This window comes from Cylas formicarius, unplaced genomic scaffold (assembly GCF_029955315.1).
Source record: "Cylas formicarius isolate icCylForm1 unplaced genomic scaffold, icCylForm1.1 PGA_scaffold_10__41_contigs__length_53128322, whole genome shotgun sequence".
NCBI classification, from domain to species: Eukaryota; Metazoa; Arthropoda; class Insecta; order Coleoptera; family Brentidae; genus Cylas; species Cylas formicarius.
In genome coordinates, this window is record NW_026844214.1 from 1,163,603 (window position 1) to 1,181,105 (window position 17,503).

General features: G+C 35.7%; 1 protein-coding gene across 1 annotated transcript; it reads right to left on the reverse strand.

Moving 5' to 3' along the window:
- Window positions 1-12,307: 12,307 nt before the first annotated feature.
- LOC132708223 (F-box/LRR-repeat protein 14) lies at window positions 12,308-13,978 on the reverse strand. Its single transcript, XM_060680398.1, has one exon. It carries the CDS (start codon window positions 13,688-13,690, stop codon window positions 12,311-12,313), a length of 1,380 nt encoding a protein of 459 aa, XP_060536381.1. The 5' UTR covers window positions 13,691-13,978; the 3' UTR covers window positions 12,308-12,310.
- Window positions 13,979-17,503: the final 3,525 nt, after the last annotated feature.

The window sequence follows — 17,503 nt, forward strand, 5'->3', positions numbered from 1 at the left end:
CAGATAAGATTGCGCTTATCAGCAATTAAAATTTTGCGCCGTTTGTTCCGATGGAAAAAAAAAATTCGTCCGGAACGACTTGTTCGACGCAAAAAAAGACGTAACAGGAACAACCACGGCGGCAGGGAGGTCGATAAAATTTTAAGCAACGCCGGGCGGAAATGGAGGACGTAAAAAGACCGATATGAAATATCATGGACACTGATGGAGAAATTAATGCCGGGAAATAACGAAATGCAAGACACTCTTTTTAATTAGAAATGAGGTCGTCGAATGATTCGATGCTGCAGTATTCGGGAGTATTACGTTCCTATGTCTGACGCTTCAAGAAGAGCGGGTGGCTTCTACTCAAATTTTATGAAGAAAAAAGTTGATTTATAGTAGTAACCCCCCCCCCCCCCAGAAAAAGAGAATAGGCGCACTTTATTAAATATGGAGGACAAAATACACGAACAGCAAGAAGGTGGTAATGTTGACAGTCAATCTCCTAAAAAAAAGAGTAAACCCGAAATAAAATTTCCATTTGGAGAAGGGTGATTTGAATAGGGCAAAGGTCTCTTGGAGTGGTATTCTGGTATCACCATCTAAAGATAGTCATCCTGTCGAATTCTTTCAACTTTTTATGAGTCCGTCACTTGTCGAAGAACTCGTGAAATATACGGTAAGGTAAGCCGCTCAAAAAAATGTTCCTAAATTTAAGCTGTCAAGCAATGAATTATATGCATTTATTGGAATTCTTCTAGTTAGAAGCAGAAGATGTGCATAATTCACTGGTAGTTCAGTCAATGAGACGCAATCAGTTTGAGGAAATATATAGATCCTTTCATGCTGCTGATAACAACGCCTTACCTCAAGGGGACAAAGTGGCTAACTTGACTTAACCGTTGAAGTCTAATAAGGATAAGGACAATGGTATCGTAGGAATAAAATGGAATCAAATGAATTGAGCCTTTACAAAAATGTAGAAGGTTTTTCGGTTCATGAAAAAATGAAAGTCGATGTTCCCCAACCCCATGCAATAAAAATGTATAACACGTTCATGGGAGGTGTGGATCAAATGGATAATAGTATATCCGACTACCGAATTGCCATAAGGGTCAAAAAGTGGCATACCCCCACCCCATACTGTATTAGATGATTGATTTGCGCGTTGCTAATACTAGTCAACTAACCCACGCATACGGTTATGAATAAGATAATCTTTATTTTCGGAGTAAAACCGAAAATGCCTGGTCCAAAGAGATCTTCTATATATTGTACCACTTCGGAAAGACGCCACTTGATAGTTTATCACCAGCCAAACAGAAGGTGTTCTTTTATGTAAAAACAAAACCACAAAATCGTGTGAAACTTGTCAAGTTCCACTTCACGACAAATGTTTTGATGAATTCCATAAAATGTAAGCACTTTTTAATGTTTCTGTGCAAAATATCAAAAAATAAAAAAAGGATAATTAAGTCTCATCAAAAACCACATTTCTAAAATTTTTTTTAACATTTTTTCATATCATATTTTGCCATTTTTTAATTCTAAACAATGAATTTAGTTGTTAAAAAAAAGTTCATAGTTCTGGGCCATTAATGGGTTACGGTAATTCCGTGTTATAATACGACCAAAAATATAGTGCATTTAGAGCTTTGACGTTTTAAGTATTTTACAATACCTTCGCAGGAGAGCGGTAAAACCCATCCCGACAGATGTTTATTCTGCATTAAGTAGGCCTTGCCTGAGATAGACCGTAGAAGCTTGAAATTTTTATTTGAAATTGAACAATTAATAAACGTCAAGGTCTAATGGAATCTCAAAGAATTTAAATGGAGGGTGGATTCTTTAAATGCAATTGAAAAATTTCGATAGCAAAATACACCAATAGTGTATTTAGACCAAACACACAGTAAAAAAACCGTGGTGTGATATAAGTAACAAGTGTGTACTAGACGTGTCGCCTTCACATTTGCAATATTGTTGGAGATTTCGTGGGATACGTGGCTTTTGCGAGTGACGATCAAGATACAGCAAACGGTTTGTACTTTTAGATTTTGTTTTTAAATTTGCACATATATAAGATATAAAATATTTACGCAGTTATAAAGTTTTTATAGGTTATTTCTAATATGGGCCTTTATTATGTTTTCAATATGGACTAGCCGATATTTGTAGCAATATTTAAAAAGGAAGAAACGAGATACGTGGGATAAAGAGAATATGAAAAGGGATCTTTAAGCAGTAAGAGAAAAAGTATGGTTACTCTAAAACTTTTGGTGTTCCAAGGACAGGTGCAGCGATGAGCCAAAACGAGGTACAACTTTGAATTCGGAACTTGAAGAGACATTGGACCGCTATACCCTTGAAATGGAGGCCAAGTTTTATGACAGAAAGCAACGGCATTTGGAAATGCAAAAACAGCTGGCTAAAAATACCTTGTCAATTAGAAAAAGGGTTTAACGAAGGGAGTGTTGGAAGCAGAGTACGAAAAACACAACTTTATGGATGGGACTGGCCTTACTGTGGTTCGTAAGGGTAAAAGACAAATTGCCTCTGTAGCCTCTATGGTTAATCACTTTGATAGTGCAGGGGGACACTTCGTACCACCAAGAAAGTGGCAACCAAAGGAAGATTATGAATGTGAAGATGAAGAAGCGCAGTTTATGTTAGCCAAGAAATTGATGATATGCCTGGAGAAAAGAAGCCAGATACAGAATGCAAAAGGCCGCAAAGGTGAAGTCTGGATTCAATGTTTAATGTGTAGTTTGTGGTGTCATGTCGACTGCGCAGGCGCTGATAGAAACGACTATGTCTGTAACTTTTTGTAGGTACTTTCTGTAGTAGTCCATATTTATAACACTTTCTCATTGATTGCTATGATGCCAGTTTTATTTAAACAAAAAAAAAACATATTTCCGTGAAAATTCAAATAACTGTCAGTATAACTTTTGTTAGGTTCTACTTGTTCCGCAAAAAAAAAATACAAAAACGTGACATACAGCAAAAATATGTCAGATATGTAGCCCACATTTGTACCACCTCCTCCTCTATATTCCCAATTTTGAAAAATTTACAATTGTAAACATTATTGAGCAGTGAAAATCGTAGGTTGATGTGGGATTACAAAAGGACTTGGAGGATTTTTTGTTGTTGTTAGGTAATAAGAAAATGAATAACTCAATATCACTTTTTTACCGAAGTTATTGTTGGGTTTTGGGTTATCCAAGTTAGTTTGGCATGTTAAACAAACATTTGTGCGGTTTAGATTAACCAGTATATGGACAGCAAAAAACATAAAACAAAAACGAGGATGAATAAATCCGGTTGATTGTTGCAGAAGGTTTTTTTCTAAATCGTCTGCTTCTGCTTCAAACATTATCTGTCATACAATAGAAAATAAATCTACAAACGGAATGTTTTCATCACAAACTCTTTAGAGACCATTCAACTCCAACGTCCAAGTGTTTGGTCTAAGTGCTGATAACGCAAGTGCAAATTTTAGACGTAATCGTTCGTTGTACGCAAACATTTTAACGGTTGTGCCAAATTATGCATACTTCAGTAAAACATGTCATGACTTTATATGACATTATTTTGAAAATTTGTACTTGACAATCCAATGGTTATTTAAAATTTACTAAGGTTAGATACAGAGGTTGATAATATAGTTCATTGTTACTTCCTGTATGCTAGCCATTGAATATTTACTTCTTCAGGGCTTAACTGAAACCCAGGTCATCCAACAGCCCAGAGGAATCCAGAAATTATAGGTTAACTATAACATAATGGTCAATTTAAAAAAAGATTTAACGCAAAAGAAAAAATGATGAGTATTTTGGTTACTTTGGTTGAGTCGGCCCAAGATAATATTGTTAATAACTTCACACTCTTTATTGGTAAAAGTATTTTATATCGGCAGAAATGGTTTGCTTTCATCATTGAATCACTGAAAATCTTAATTTGGATAGCCTTAATATTAATGTGGTTGTTTATACAAAAATATCGGAGGATAAGATAGTGGAAACGGTGAATAACCCGACGCAGACATGGCAGAACTTACATCCGTAGATGTTTCAGAAAAGAAGAGAGCTATTAAAAGTGAACCAGAGCAGGAATGCGATGACGAAAAAATATCGAAGACGTTTCCATTTATATTCAATAATAAAAATTAAATTTGAAAACTTGGAATACAGTATAAATACGAACAGAAATTATTGGTGGAAGTGGAATTATCAAATATCGATGGAACAGTCGCCCAAATTCAAGATCAATGATTTCGGCGTCGCAATAATTCCAAATGTCACGATTAAATTATAATGTTGTACCGTGCGTGCAATTTATCTTGATAACATTTTAATTGGCTGTAACTTTTTTGTTTTTAGAAATATCAAGGTAAACAAGTGTATAGTATAGTATAAAACAGTAAGGTATAGTATAAAACAAATATATATCTTTTTAAATGAAACACCCTGTATATTATAAATGTTTAGTCCACTTGTTTTTGACAAATAAAAACATGTTTCTGTTTGACATATTAGTAAACAACGTTGAAGGTTGAATTATTGTTCAAGTCATTATTGTTAAAACGGTTTTTCGCGAATTTAGCGTCAGTGAGAGGACTGATATGCTTCAAGTGTACTTTCTGAACAATAAAAAAAGTCGTCAGTACATCAGAGTTTATCCAGAGCGCCGAGCTCCTTTGAAACAGATATTTCCAAGGCTGACAAAGAAATTTGCTTTTTGCTTTGCTTTTTTAAATGCTGGTGGATCCAATCCATTCACTTCTGAAAGAATATAAATATAATGCATTTAAATTTCGCAAAACTCAGAGACTAAGTGCAGAACAATGTGACAATAATTTTTTGAAAAACATTTTACGCACTAACGAAAGTTCGTTCACTACAAGAAAGGATGGTATTAGACAAAATCCAGAATATTGTTCTTTAAAGAATCCTAGACAAATACACGAAATAAAAACCCAGTGGTACCAATAGTGTAGGGTAAATGTGGGTGAGATGCCGCAGTGGGACAGATGCCGCGGTGTACGTTTGGCAACACTGCGACTTTTTAAAAAGGCGCTTGTGTTTCCTTACAATTAGTTGATGGCTAACCTTGAGAACTCCATTACGCCGGTTGAAAATAAACGATTTTCTCAAGAAATATTTCGTGTGTTTGTTAAAATAACGTTCAGGTAAGTTACAAAATTTATTCAGTGTTTCTTGTAAGTTAAAATTATACCTCTAAACGAATAAAATTTGGTTTGCAATTAACTTATAGGAGATTTAGGATAAGTAAGGTTATGTTACCACCGGGTTTTAATTTCGTGGATCATAAGTGTCACAAAAAATGTGCTGCGGCATCTCTCCCATACATTTGGGATAGACGCAGCAGAAGTTTGTGGTAGAGATGACGCATTAATTCGATGTTTTATTTTAGTTGGATATGCCTCGCAAATATAAACGAAAATCTAATAGAGGAAGATGGACTCAAGAAAATTTGGTTACAGCCATAAATTTAGTACAACGGGATAATATTCCAGTACGAGAGGCTGGTAGAATATGCAACGTGCCAGAGCGAACGCTAAGAAGAAGGTTAAAAAACAATAATTTTGAAAAGGGTGTACAAGGGCCTTCGTCATCTCTTGGCCAAGAATCCGAAAAAAAGGTAGTAGGGCATATTAAAGCTCTTCAGAAAGCAGGCTTTCCTCCCACTGTAAGAACCGTAAAACAAATTGCCTATACCTTGGCTCAACGTTTGGGGTTAAAACACAAATTTAACACTGAAAAAGAAGAAGCTGGAGATCACTGGTACCGATCGTTCATGGAAAGGAATCGTGATTTGAGTTTAAGAAAGGCAGAGGGACTATCAACTGCAAGGGCGGAGGGTATGAATAGAAAAGAAGTTGAAGAATATTTTAAACTTTTAGAAAGCATTTATGAAGCTAACGATGTCTTTGATAAACCAGGTCATGTCTTTAATGTTGACGAGTCTGGCCTTCAGTTAAATAATGTGCCAAGTAAAGTTATCGCAGCAAAAGGTAGCAAAGAAGTTCACACAGTAACGTCTGGGGAGAAAGGGGAGACAATCACCGTTGTAGCTTGCTGTAACTCTGAAGGAAATTTCTTACCTCCCTACTGCATATTTAAAGGGGTAAATAAAAAAAAGGAATTTGAAGACGGCATGCCACCTGGTTCGGTTGTTGTTATGAACCGCAAGTCTGCTTATGTTAATAATGAGCTATTTTTTGACTGGTTCAAAAATCATTTTGCCCCTCGCAAGCCACCAGGAAGACTGTTCTAATTCTTGATGGACATGGATCGCATATGAGTCTAGATTGCCTCGAATTTGCGACAGAAAATGATATTTCTTTGGTATGTTTGCCCAGCCACACCACACACTATTTACAGCCACTCGATCGTAGTTTTTTTAAACCGTTGAAAACGTTTTTTTATCAGGCTTGCGACCAGTGGATTGAAACACATCAAGGCAGACGAATTACTCGTATGCAATTTGGCACATTGCTAAGTAGTGCTTGGTCTCGCGCAGCTACAGCTGGAACGGCTATTAATGGTTTTCGTGCTACTGGAGCATTTCCACTTAATCCAGAGTCAGTTCCGGACCACGCTTTCAGCGTATCAGACCTGCACGTAGCTCATGCACACAATGTTGAAGACACTGCAACTAAAACCTGCAATACCGAAAAAGAAAACGCTGCGCCGAATCCATCATTAGAAATCAACGTTAAATCGCAAGAAGCTCAATCTCAACCTTCTACTTCGGCTAGCACTGATATCACTCCTGGCAAAATGTTGCAACAAATATCGCCCATTCCTATTCTTTCTAACACTACAAAGCGCAGAAAACAGTCGGCTGCACATCTAACAAGCCCCAGTTATATTGAACACAAAAAAGGGAACAAAACTAAAACCAAAAAGGACAAAAAGCTAAAAGTTAAGCCTTTAGCTAAAAAAATAAAACTTAAACAAAAAAAAGATTTATCATCGTCTTCTGAGTCTGAGGAAGAAATGCCAATTTGTTCTTCAACCAATGACTGCAGTGATATTGACGAAAACGAATGTGTGGAGTGTCTTGAAAAATACTGTTTAACAAAATCACGTGCTGATTGGATTCAATGCGTTCGCTGTGGATATTGGCTACACGAGACTTGCTCAATATACAAAACCACTTGCAATCGATGTGGAAGGTTTTTATTAAAAGCCGATCAAGTTAGAAGAAAGATGTAATGTTATTTTTCGTAAGCCATCTCTCCCATGTACTATGCGGCGACTCACCCACGTTATGTAGGAGAGATGGCCAAATACATGGGATTATAAAATATATTTTCTTAGAATACTGTTTTATTTAAATTGGTTTTGTTACATATTTACTTTTAAATAAATGTTCTAAAAGTAAACATGTGTTTTTAATTTTATTTTATCTCGATAGGTGTAACAGTTATGAAAATCTATAAAAATGTGCGGCATCTCTCCCACATTTACCCTATTAGACAAAATCCAGAATATTGGTTTTTAAAGAATCCTAGACAAATACACGAAATAAAAACCCAGTGGTACCAACAGTGTGTCGTGTCATAGACGGGCATATTTATAGATCAAAAGAATAACAAAAATAATATATAGAAGATTTACCCCTGAATATATCAGCGTTGGTTATATGGCAGCAAGAGAATGTTGTGCAAGTTAAAATTAACGTGGAAAATCCCAGAGGATGGATAGGGAACGGCGGAACTATGGATTGGACAGCCACCAGCCCCGACTTAACGTTAATGGATTTTTTCTTTTGGGGACACATCAAAAATCACGTGCACAGAACTCCTTGCAATAATGCCGTGGAACTTCGGCAAAAGTATTTCAGAGGCGATCAATCAATTAAGAGACAATCCGGAAACGTTACTAAATGCAAAACATCATACAATTAGAGTGTATGGGAAATACGTTCGGGAAAATGGTGGTCACATACAGCAGTATTTAGAATAGTTAAAGAATTTTGTACTTTAATGAGTTTTGTAATTTTTAGTGTTTTTGTTCTACTTTAATTTGTAAATAATTATTGTTGTTGCAGTCAGTGTTTGAAATTATACAAAAATTTCTTATTTTTGCCGATTTGTCAAGAACGAGCGGACTCAAATATAAAGTGTGTTACATCATCGTAATCGGAATAAGATATACTGTTTAAAAAAATGTGATGTAGGCTTATATGTCAGAAAGTTGATAGTGTTTTGTTTTACGTGTCACTTGGCTACTAACCTTACATTGTGTTTTTTTGTTTACCTTGGTATCCCTAAATACAAAAAAGTTACAGCCAATTAGAATGTTATCAAGATAAATTGAACGCACGGTATCTAGTTTTTTCATTCTATTTTGTTATTTTAATAAATTTTATTACTGTAATATCGTCGAATGAAATGAAATGAAATCAATGGCAAGGATTGTGACGTCTCAACGGAAATAAATCAAAAACAACTAACCAAAACCACCCAAAGCCACCGAACGTATAATAATTTATGTCGCTAATCAAAGCCTCCAAGTATATACGGGGGGCGATCGATACAACGCCGCCAGCTTGGTCACAGGATCATCGTTTTTGGTTCAGATTATACAGGATACGTTATTGATTTACCTATATACTAAAGTCGTATAATTAATCGTACCGTATATATATATGTAGTCGATCAAATTACGTCATTCGTTTTTTTTTTTACTATCACAGCTCTGGGCGTTGCCGTTTAAAATCGCGTCGATGCTATCGCTTACAACCGTGTGCCTTAAAACTAATGACATTTTCCGTTTTTCGTCTTGTCCTGCGAGATAAAAATTATCGATTGCACGCGCACCAATGACAGTCGATCTCAAAACGGCACGCTGTCATTACAAAAATCAATTTCGATCACCCGTGGTCGGACAAAACGAATTTCGCAAAAAAAAAAAAATTCAAGCCACCGCAAAAGTGAACTAATTAAAAAAATATATCGGCTATGCCTTGGTTACCCAGTTTTCTCCCCCAAAAATTATGGCAGCTGATTTTTTTCGAGCAGTGTATTTCCATGTGAATGGAGCTTTTTCTAGATATTACAAAGCTGCCTAAAAGTTTATAATTATTTATTAAAATGTTTTCAATAAAAAAAAAAACGTTGCTTATATTATTCTACCAAATAAAAAAATTGTTATTTCTTATAAGATTTTTGAAAGCTCTGGCTTTAGGCTAAATCCATAAAATTATCTAAAAAATAACACTTTCAAATCAATTAATTTTAATTTGGTTTGGCAAACATGCACAAATAACCAGAATTTATAATTACTAAAAGCAAAAACGAAAAAAAAATGTCCGCGAAAGTAACAATATTTACTGCTACGAATTGCCCGAGCTATGTTACTATTTTTCACGAAAATAAACTGAATAGTTTGAATCGCGGGGAAATGTTTTTAAAAGAAAAAGAGAAATTGCGAAATTCGAATGGTCCGACCGAAGGGCAAATCGCAGAAAAAAAGGTGTACGCTGAACTTTCCCATTTTGGAAATATTTTTCCGAGATATCTGTGAAATACCGGGAAGTTTTCCAAAAAATACAAAAACATTGCTTCAAAGTTGATCTCGTACCCTAAGAAAAATAAATATGGTCATAAGCGTAAAAACAAAATAAACTTGGTTTTCGCAAAAAAATTTAATAGGTTTTTAGATTGGTGTCCCAAATAAAAAGTTTTTTTGCAATTTTTTTTTCATTACTTCATTACTGACAGAATGAAAAAAAGCAGATCAAAGAAGAATGTCACCTATTTTTGATGAAACCGGCCCAGTAACTTGAATTGTCTTCTTTCTCAAGGAATGGAAACTTAGTTTCATTTTTAAAAAATAGTTTTACATTTTTCCTGTATTTTTTACATTATCGGACGTGTAAAAAAATTTTTTTTGCTTTTTTTGTTCATTACTTCATTACTTACAGAATGAAAAAAATGACATTCAATTGAGAATTACCGAAATTTTGTGAGTTAAACGTGGGCCCTCTCTGTGAAATTGCTCAATTAAAGTTGAGAAAACAGTAAAAAATTTACAAATAAAATTTCAAAAATATCATTTTTTATACCCGTTTTGAAAAGTTATGGCATTTATAAAATGCGGACCTAATTTTTTTGCAAAATTTTTACCCCTTTTTGGTTCTATAATGGTTAATTTGAAAGAATTTATTATCTTCGAGATTTTGGAAAATATAAAATATCAGGTCCGTACTTATAACATCCAAATACCAAAATTAGTACACCAGATTTTACGCAACTATAAGATTTCCCAGATGTAAAAATATATTTTAAGCCATTATGTTTCGAAACAGCGACCTCCACAGATTTAACTAGTTGTCCTAGAACATTTGTGAGATATTTCGAAAAAAATACTGCCTCAAAAAGTGGAAATTTTGGTCGGTGTGAAATAACATTTGTTATAGGATGAGTATCTATAAATCTAGTGCATATATGGGAAAATTTACTATTAAAATGTTTCTTATCTGTTAATAATTTTGATTTATACATAAGAAAATAGAAAAAGAAAACAATTTCACAAAGACGGACGATGAATTCTTAATTAAAAGAATAATCTCAAAACACAAAACATGAACTAGAGCTCACTTCGTTATGTCAGCTACGAGCTATTATGAAGTATTTAAAATAGTAGAATGAAAATTGTTTATCTTTGAAGGGATATTATCTTAAAAAGGTTTACACCATTCTCTATTATTTAAAGATAGATTAACGAAAAGCGTTCACAACTAAAAAAACTTTAGAAATACTTAATAACTCACAGAAAACAAAGATTCAGGAAATTTCGTTAAAACCTAAATGTCTTAAATTTTTGTTAACTACTATTTACGGTGATGCCTTTTTTTTTTCAAATACATTTGTCCGAGGAGTAAATCACCCGTGAAATATTTGTGTATCAGCTCTGTGAAATATGTGAAACATTTGTCTTTTGTGAAATCATACTATGCCAACTACAAGAGTAAGTACTATAAAATGAAACGAACTATGTATATTGTTTGATATGTTTCATTTAATTTTTTTTTAAGAAAAGGTGAAAAAAAAAATAGAAAATATTTTACTCATTTATAAAATTTATATTCCTTAATTTAACACTCAGACTGAAACCCTTTCTCAGTTTTTCAGATAAGGTTTCGAATGTATTTTTTATGTAAAATTTTTAATTGATATTTTTTTAATTATGACGGAATGCAAATAAGTTAAGTGAAAGCTGTGAAATAATATGGTTGTGTACCAGATGTGTAAAATCCGTGAGATCTGTGAAATTTCTATTAGTTAAAACATTTTTAAGTAATAAAAAAGAAAATTTTCAAAAAATCCACTATTTTTTGCAATATATTCCTGCATTCGTTTGTTTAATTGAACATAAGTGAAAAATATTTTCTGTTTTTTTCCATTTGAATTGAGAATTACCGAAATTCTGTGTAATTACTCAATTGAAGTTCAGAAAAAAGCGAAAAATTCACAAATAATTTCAAAAGTATTATTTTTATATCCGTTTTGAAAATTTATGGAATTCATAAAGTTTATATTGAATAATTTATTGACCAAACATGTATAAACAATACATTTAAAGTTGTCAGTATGACTTTTTGAAGTAAACATATAATTATAGCATTTTAAAATTCGTCAAGTCAGTTTAATACCAATCAAATAATTGAGTTTTGTTTACGCGACTACTTTTTATTCATTATGCACTCGTAGATAAAAACTGTTTTTTTTTAAATAGCGGCTTACAGTGCTCCTTACTTTGTGCACAATACAAAGTTCGAACAATCTTTTATTGAATTCTAAAGCTTGAATTGATTGAAAGTTGAATAACTTTCTCACTTTTTCGAACAAAGTTTGAAGCTTATATTTTATATATTATTCCCACTCAATACTTTTGTAATTACAATGGAGCAACAAAATCATCCACGAACCATTTACAAATTTGCGAAATTTTTGTAGAATCCGTGAAATCGATGAAATCTCACACTGTGAAATCATATGACTGGGTGACATCTGGCCGACCAATTTTATGTAATGCCTAATGCAAAACCAAGATTTCGTTTGCACGATTTAAAACTAAAAACCACTGATTTATCTTCGCTTCCTGTAAAATTTACATTTTTAGACTTTCGTTTAAAATTTACCGTAACGGTTCGGTATTTTCATGGCGCTCCCGAGTAAATTTCCGAAACTGCCCGACTAATATCTCAGAAATATCTCGGAATTCCTAGGCGATTTCCCGTTCGGCCGGGCGTCCGAAAAAAACCCCTACTTATCCTAGAGCAGTTTTCACCTGACGTGCCACAGGCCCAAATTCAGCACGCCGAGCTGCGGCAGTTTCATGATCTTCTCCAGGCCGGCGGTGGTGATCCTCGTGCACCCGTACAGGTCGATACACTTGAGCCTGGTGAGGGACTCCGCGACGATAGCGAGTCCCTTGTCCGTCACCCTCGAACACTGTCCGATGTTCAGCGTTTCGAGGTCGTGTATCGTGTTCGCTATCTTCGCGAGTCCCTCGTCCGATATCTGACACGCACTCAGCGACAAACTTTTCAAATTAAACAGTCCCTGGGAGATGTGCACCAGCGCCTGGTCGCCGATCTTGTCGCAAAACGACACGTCCAGCGAGGAGACGCGCGATCCGCCTTCCGCCAAATACGCCATGCCGATGTCCGAAATATTATCGCACGAACGTAGGTTCAACTCCCGCAAACTCGACATTTTCGCCAAATGTTTCAGCCCGCTGTCCGTTATGCTGATACAAAAACTAAGGTTGATCGATTTGAGCGACGTCAGTCCGGTAGCGTGTTTCAACGCCTCGTCCGACAACCTCTGGCAGTCCTGCAGACCCAAATACTCGAGTGATAGGTTCCCGAACGCCAAATGGCCGATGCCTTGGTCGCTGATGTGCCAGCACGAACGCAGGTTCAGTCTCTTGAGTTTCTTCAAGCCCCACGCGATCATCACGAGCCCGGTGTTGGTGATGTTGCAGCAGCCGCCCAGCTCGAGCACTTCCACGTTCTTCAAGTGCTGGGCGATCTTGCTGAGCGACGTGTCCGTCACCTGCTTGCACAGGCTGAGGTTCAGCTCGGTTATCGAGGGGGTTTGGGCGGTGAACGCGTGCGATATCCCTATGTCGCCCACGTTGTAACATCCGCTCAAGTTTAACGATTCTAGGTTAGGAATGCCTTGGATGACGTCACGCAGCGACCTTCGCAAAGACAGCACCTGCACCCGTTTGATGCCGCGTTTGACGAGCGACGCGAACAACGAAGGATTCGCCTTGCGAAGGTGCAGCTTCGCCTCCACGCCGCGCCACACGGATTTGCGGTACGCCGCGTCCCTCCACGAAGTACACACTTGGGCGGCTCTGCCCTTGTCCCTGACGTCGAGGTGGCCGAATATTATGGCGAGGATCTCCGGGTACAAGCACGAAATGTGAGTTTTACCGTAGTCTACGTCGGTCACTTGGGCGGCGTCATCTTCGAACGCGCGTTGCAACGGGTGTCGGTACTCGTGCACGGCGGTGTGAAAATGCTGAGGCTGGTGGAGTCTGTGGTAAGGCTGGAAACGCGTAGCCGTGTGGTGATGGTGACGTAGTAACGCGGCGGTCGATAACAACGGTACCGGTAATTCCGTGAAAAGCACTTGGGCAGGATCTTCCATCATGTTCGTTCACTGTTCGGCACACATTGCGCGCGTAACGGATTACGTCAGAGCGGCGTCGACTCGACTCCGTGACGGTTCATTTCAAACTGACGCGTGCGAGGCGACGATCGGTCCGACGGTCGCCCGTCTTCTGTCGCGATTGGTCGGCGACGGCGCGCCACGTGACCGCGAAGCTTCGTATCGATTCGGCGGCCCACGGCGGCATTTTTAAGTTTCACGAGGCTACGGGTAACTACGTCCTCGTCCCCGCCGGCGCCCGTTTTTATCCGAAACACGGTGGGGGCGGTTTCAGGGCACGCGATTTTTTCGGCGCTGTTTTTTTTTGTTTATAGAAAATTTACAGGTAAAGTCTGTTCATAGATATAAGAAAGAAAGAAAGAAAATTTTGTTAGGAAAGATACTAAACAATATTTATCTATTTATGTATGTATTTATGTCTAAATCTAAAATAAAATTACAAATTATTTTTATTACCTACTTAAATTACTTAAAATTATTCACATAATATATCAGTATCACTAACGCTATCATCGCCTGTTCTAATTATTATTTGTTCGATATTGTTTGCAATATGGATATACGATTGTTCTATTTTGTCTATATGTTTAACAGAATTTACCCAACTTTGTGGAGGGATATTAAAAACTTCGGTTTCTATAAGTTTGAGGACGTTGGAGTTAACACGAGGAACAACATTGTTACGACGAATGGCAGATTTCAGTTGGTGCCAAACATGTTCGATGGGATTAAATATACAAATAAATATAAAAATGTATGCCATAGATTTTTTGCATTATTATCACAGACGTATTCCTTTTGTAGGTTCAAGCTTTGTAGAACCTCAATGAATTGCTTTTTGGTATAATCTTCGTGAAAATAAAATGTCGTTATTATACATGTAGTTTTGGATTGTTGCTTTTGTGTCACATGAGGAAGGGGTTTTAGTCAACTTTTAGTCTACTGTGATAACTTGCATTGTCCATTACAATGGCGCTATTAGAAGAAATGTCTGAAAATCGTTTTTTTTTTAAACCAACTTTCAAATAAATATTTTTCGCAGACAGAGAAAGTCCATTTGCAACCCAACCTTCTTTACAGCCAGCATGCGAAATAGTTATTCTTTTACCTCTTTTTGATGGCGCTTTTGTTTTACACTTATCAGTTGAGTCAACCCAACCCTTTTCCGGGGTATCATAAGTGCCGAACCAGGTTTCATCCAAGTAAATATTTGGCCTTTGTTGTCCTCTGTAAATCCTATTTTTTTCTAGATATTCCAGTCGCCATTTCCGAATTCTAAAAGATTCCATTAAAACTTGCCTTTTGTCAATTTTTTTAAATCTAAAACCCATGTGTTGGTAAAAACTGGTAAATTTTACTCCGTATTATATCTTAATCCCTTTCATCTACACTCAATAAAATGTGAGCATCGCTTCTTCTTTTCCTCGCTGAAATGGGATTATTCACAATTTTCCTTATAGTTGATGTTGGAATTTTCGTCAATGTGGCCGTTTCTTCTAAAGATGCTTGCTTGCTGGCACCACGTTCAATGAGAGTCAAATAAACATTGTTAGTCTTAATAGAATAGTGTTTTCCACATTTGGGCTGGAGCATCTCCTAAGATACACTAGAGTCGCACATATATGCATAATTCGCACACGATTCAACACACGCTGTATTACACACGAAATAAGAACGATTACTAATAAACTTACCCTAGGTAGTATACCAAACCAAAGAATATTAAACACAGGTAGGTATAAAATTATTTTCTATTACGGACCACAATTTTACCTGAATTTAAATTCCGAAACTTTAGGTAATAATCTTGTTGCATTGTATGTTAATGACCACCCTATATAATCCTATTCAAAAGCAATTAGTCACTTTCTTATATCTATGAACAGACCATAACATTTCATTTTATAATCGCGTAGCCGTCGCACTCTCGTACAGGGTTATATTTCTGTAGGATTTCATTGATATTCCGTTGAATATTACCATTTTCGAATAACGTTAATATCGAATAACAATAAATAAATTCTTTGCCAGTTAATAATGAAGGAAGAATCTCCATACTTTCGTATTTACACTTTTTTTCTATCTTTCAAAATTAATCTTCAAAATGTAATAAATTTCCCTGTACAGGGTAAGACAATGTTGAAGTTCATTATCTCATCATATCAAAAATTGAGAAAATGGTAAAGACTGACCCAAAAAAAAAATTTGTTATGGGTTCCTTTTAAAATACCTGAACTTTTTTTTATTAATAGCCATAAACCCGATAGTTTTTCCAATATTTTTATTATCCTATAAAAATACTAGTTATCAAACTGGCGAAAAATTTATTTATTATTATTTGATATTAGCGTTACTCGAAAATGCTGAGATGCAACGGAACTTCAATGAAATACTACAGGATGCTCGGAATAAACCCATACATTGGATCATTTTAAAATGAAAAATCCCTATTTTACCGAATGGCACACCATATATTTATAAATTTTCAATTTTTTTTCCTTTTCAAAAAACTACAACTTTTATCAGCTATATCACACACCTATTGTTACTATTTTGCGATTTATTTTAGCTTTCCTAGACAACTGAATAAATGTCAGCGTCAGTAAATAATAAAAAGAAAACTTAGTATGGTTTTTGCCAACACAACAACGCGTTTGGTGATTTTAGATATTTATTTTAAATATTATCACTTAGAAAACCGTATTAATTAAATGAAATGATGAAAAAAAAAGGATGTTTTCCCTAAAAACAACCGTCACAAAAAATATGTTTTCCGTGCAACCTAATAATATTCTGAGGTTTGCAAATTAAAAATACGTTAATTATCATTATTTTACTTCGTTTTTACGTGGTCGTGGTTATCATTATAAAAGCGTTTTTACTGGACAATTCCAAGATAATAATATTAATAAGAATTACAATAATAACCGTTGGAAAAACAACTTGAATAGGGATAATGATCTTATTCTTACTTTGCAATCTTCAAATATTCGATACACATAAAATTTTAAATTCTTTTGTCTTTCGAAAACCTATAGCGAAAATATCCGAAACTTTTTCTCGACATTTCGGGCATGTCAGTGAATGTATTGGTGTTGTTTGTACCCAAAAACAAATACACAGAAAAATATTATTCAATATATCAGACAATTTAAATACTACGTGCTATAAGTTACGAAAGGCTAAAAGGAAATGGCTGGAGGGGGAGTGTAAGGAAATTGAATACTTGCAACAAATACACAATACGCGTGAAGAACACAAAAAGATGAAAGAAGCATCTGGAATGTATAAAAAACGACCTCCAGGAATATATACCGATGACACAAACAAATTCATAATAGAAGCAAATGAAAAGAAACAGCTGTGGGAAGAATATATCACAGATTTATTTGCCGATGATTCTCGTGAAGGCCTAAAAGACAACCAGTTAAGCGAATCATTATCAGGGCCACCTATATTGAGGGAAGAAATAAAGAAAGTGGTTATGGAAGCAAAAGATCATAAGACTACAGGACCAGATGGTATACCAGGAGAGGTTTTGAAACTGATAGATGACGACAATATCGACGTCTTGCTCAAAATATTCAATTATATCTACAATACAGGACACTTTCCCCGAAGCTGGTTAAGATCAACTTTTATACCCCTACCCAAGAAAAGCAACGCCCGAAAGTGCAAAGATCATAGACTCATAAGTCTGATGAACCACTCCTTAAAAATTTTCCTCAAAATAATACACAGGAGAATACAGCACAGATGCGAGAAAATTATCGGCCCTAGCCAGTTTGGATTCAA

What these genes read in the sequence shown, in the direction of transcription:
- LOC132708223 (XM_060680398.1), bottom strand. Translation starts at nt 13,690, where the DNA reads ATGATGGAAGATCCTGCCCAAGTGCTTTTCACGGAATTACCGGTACCG.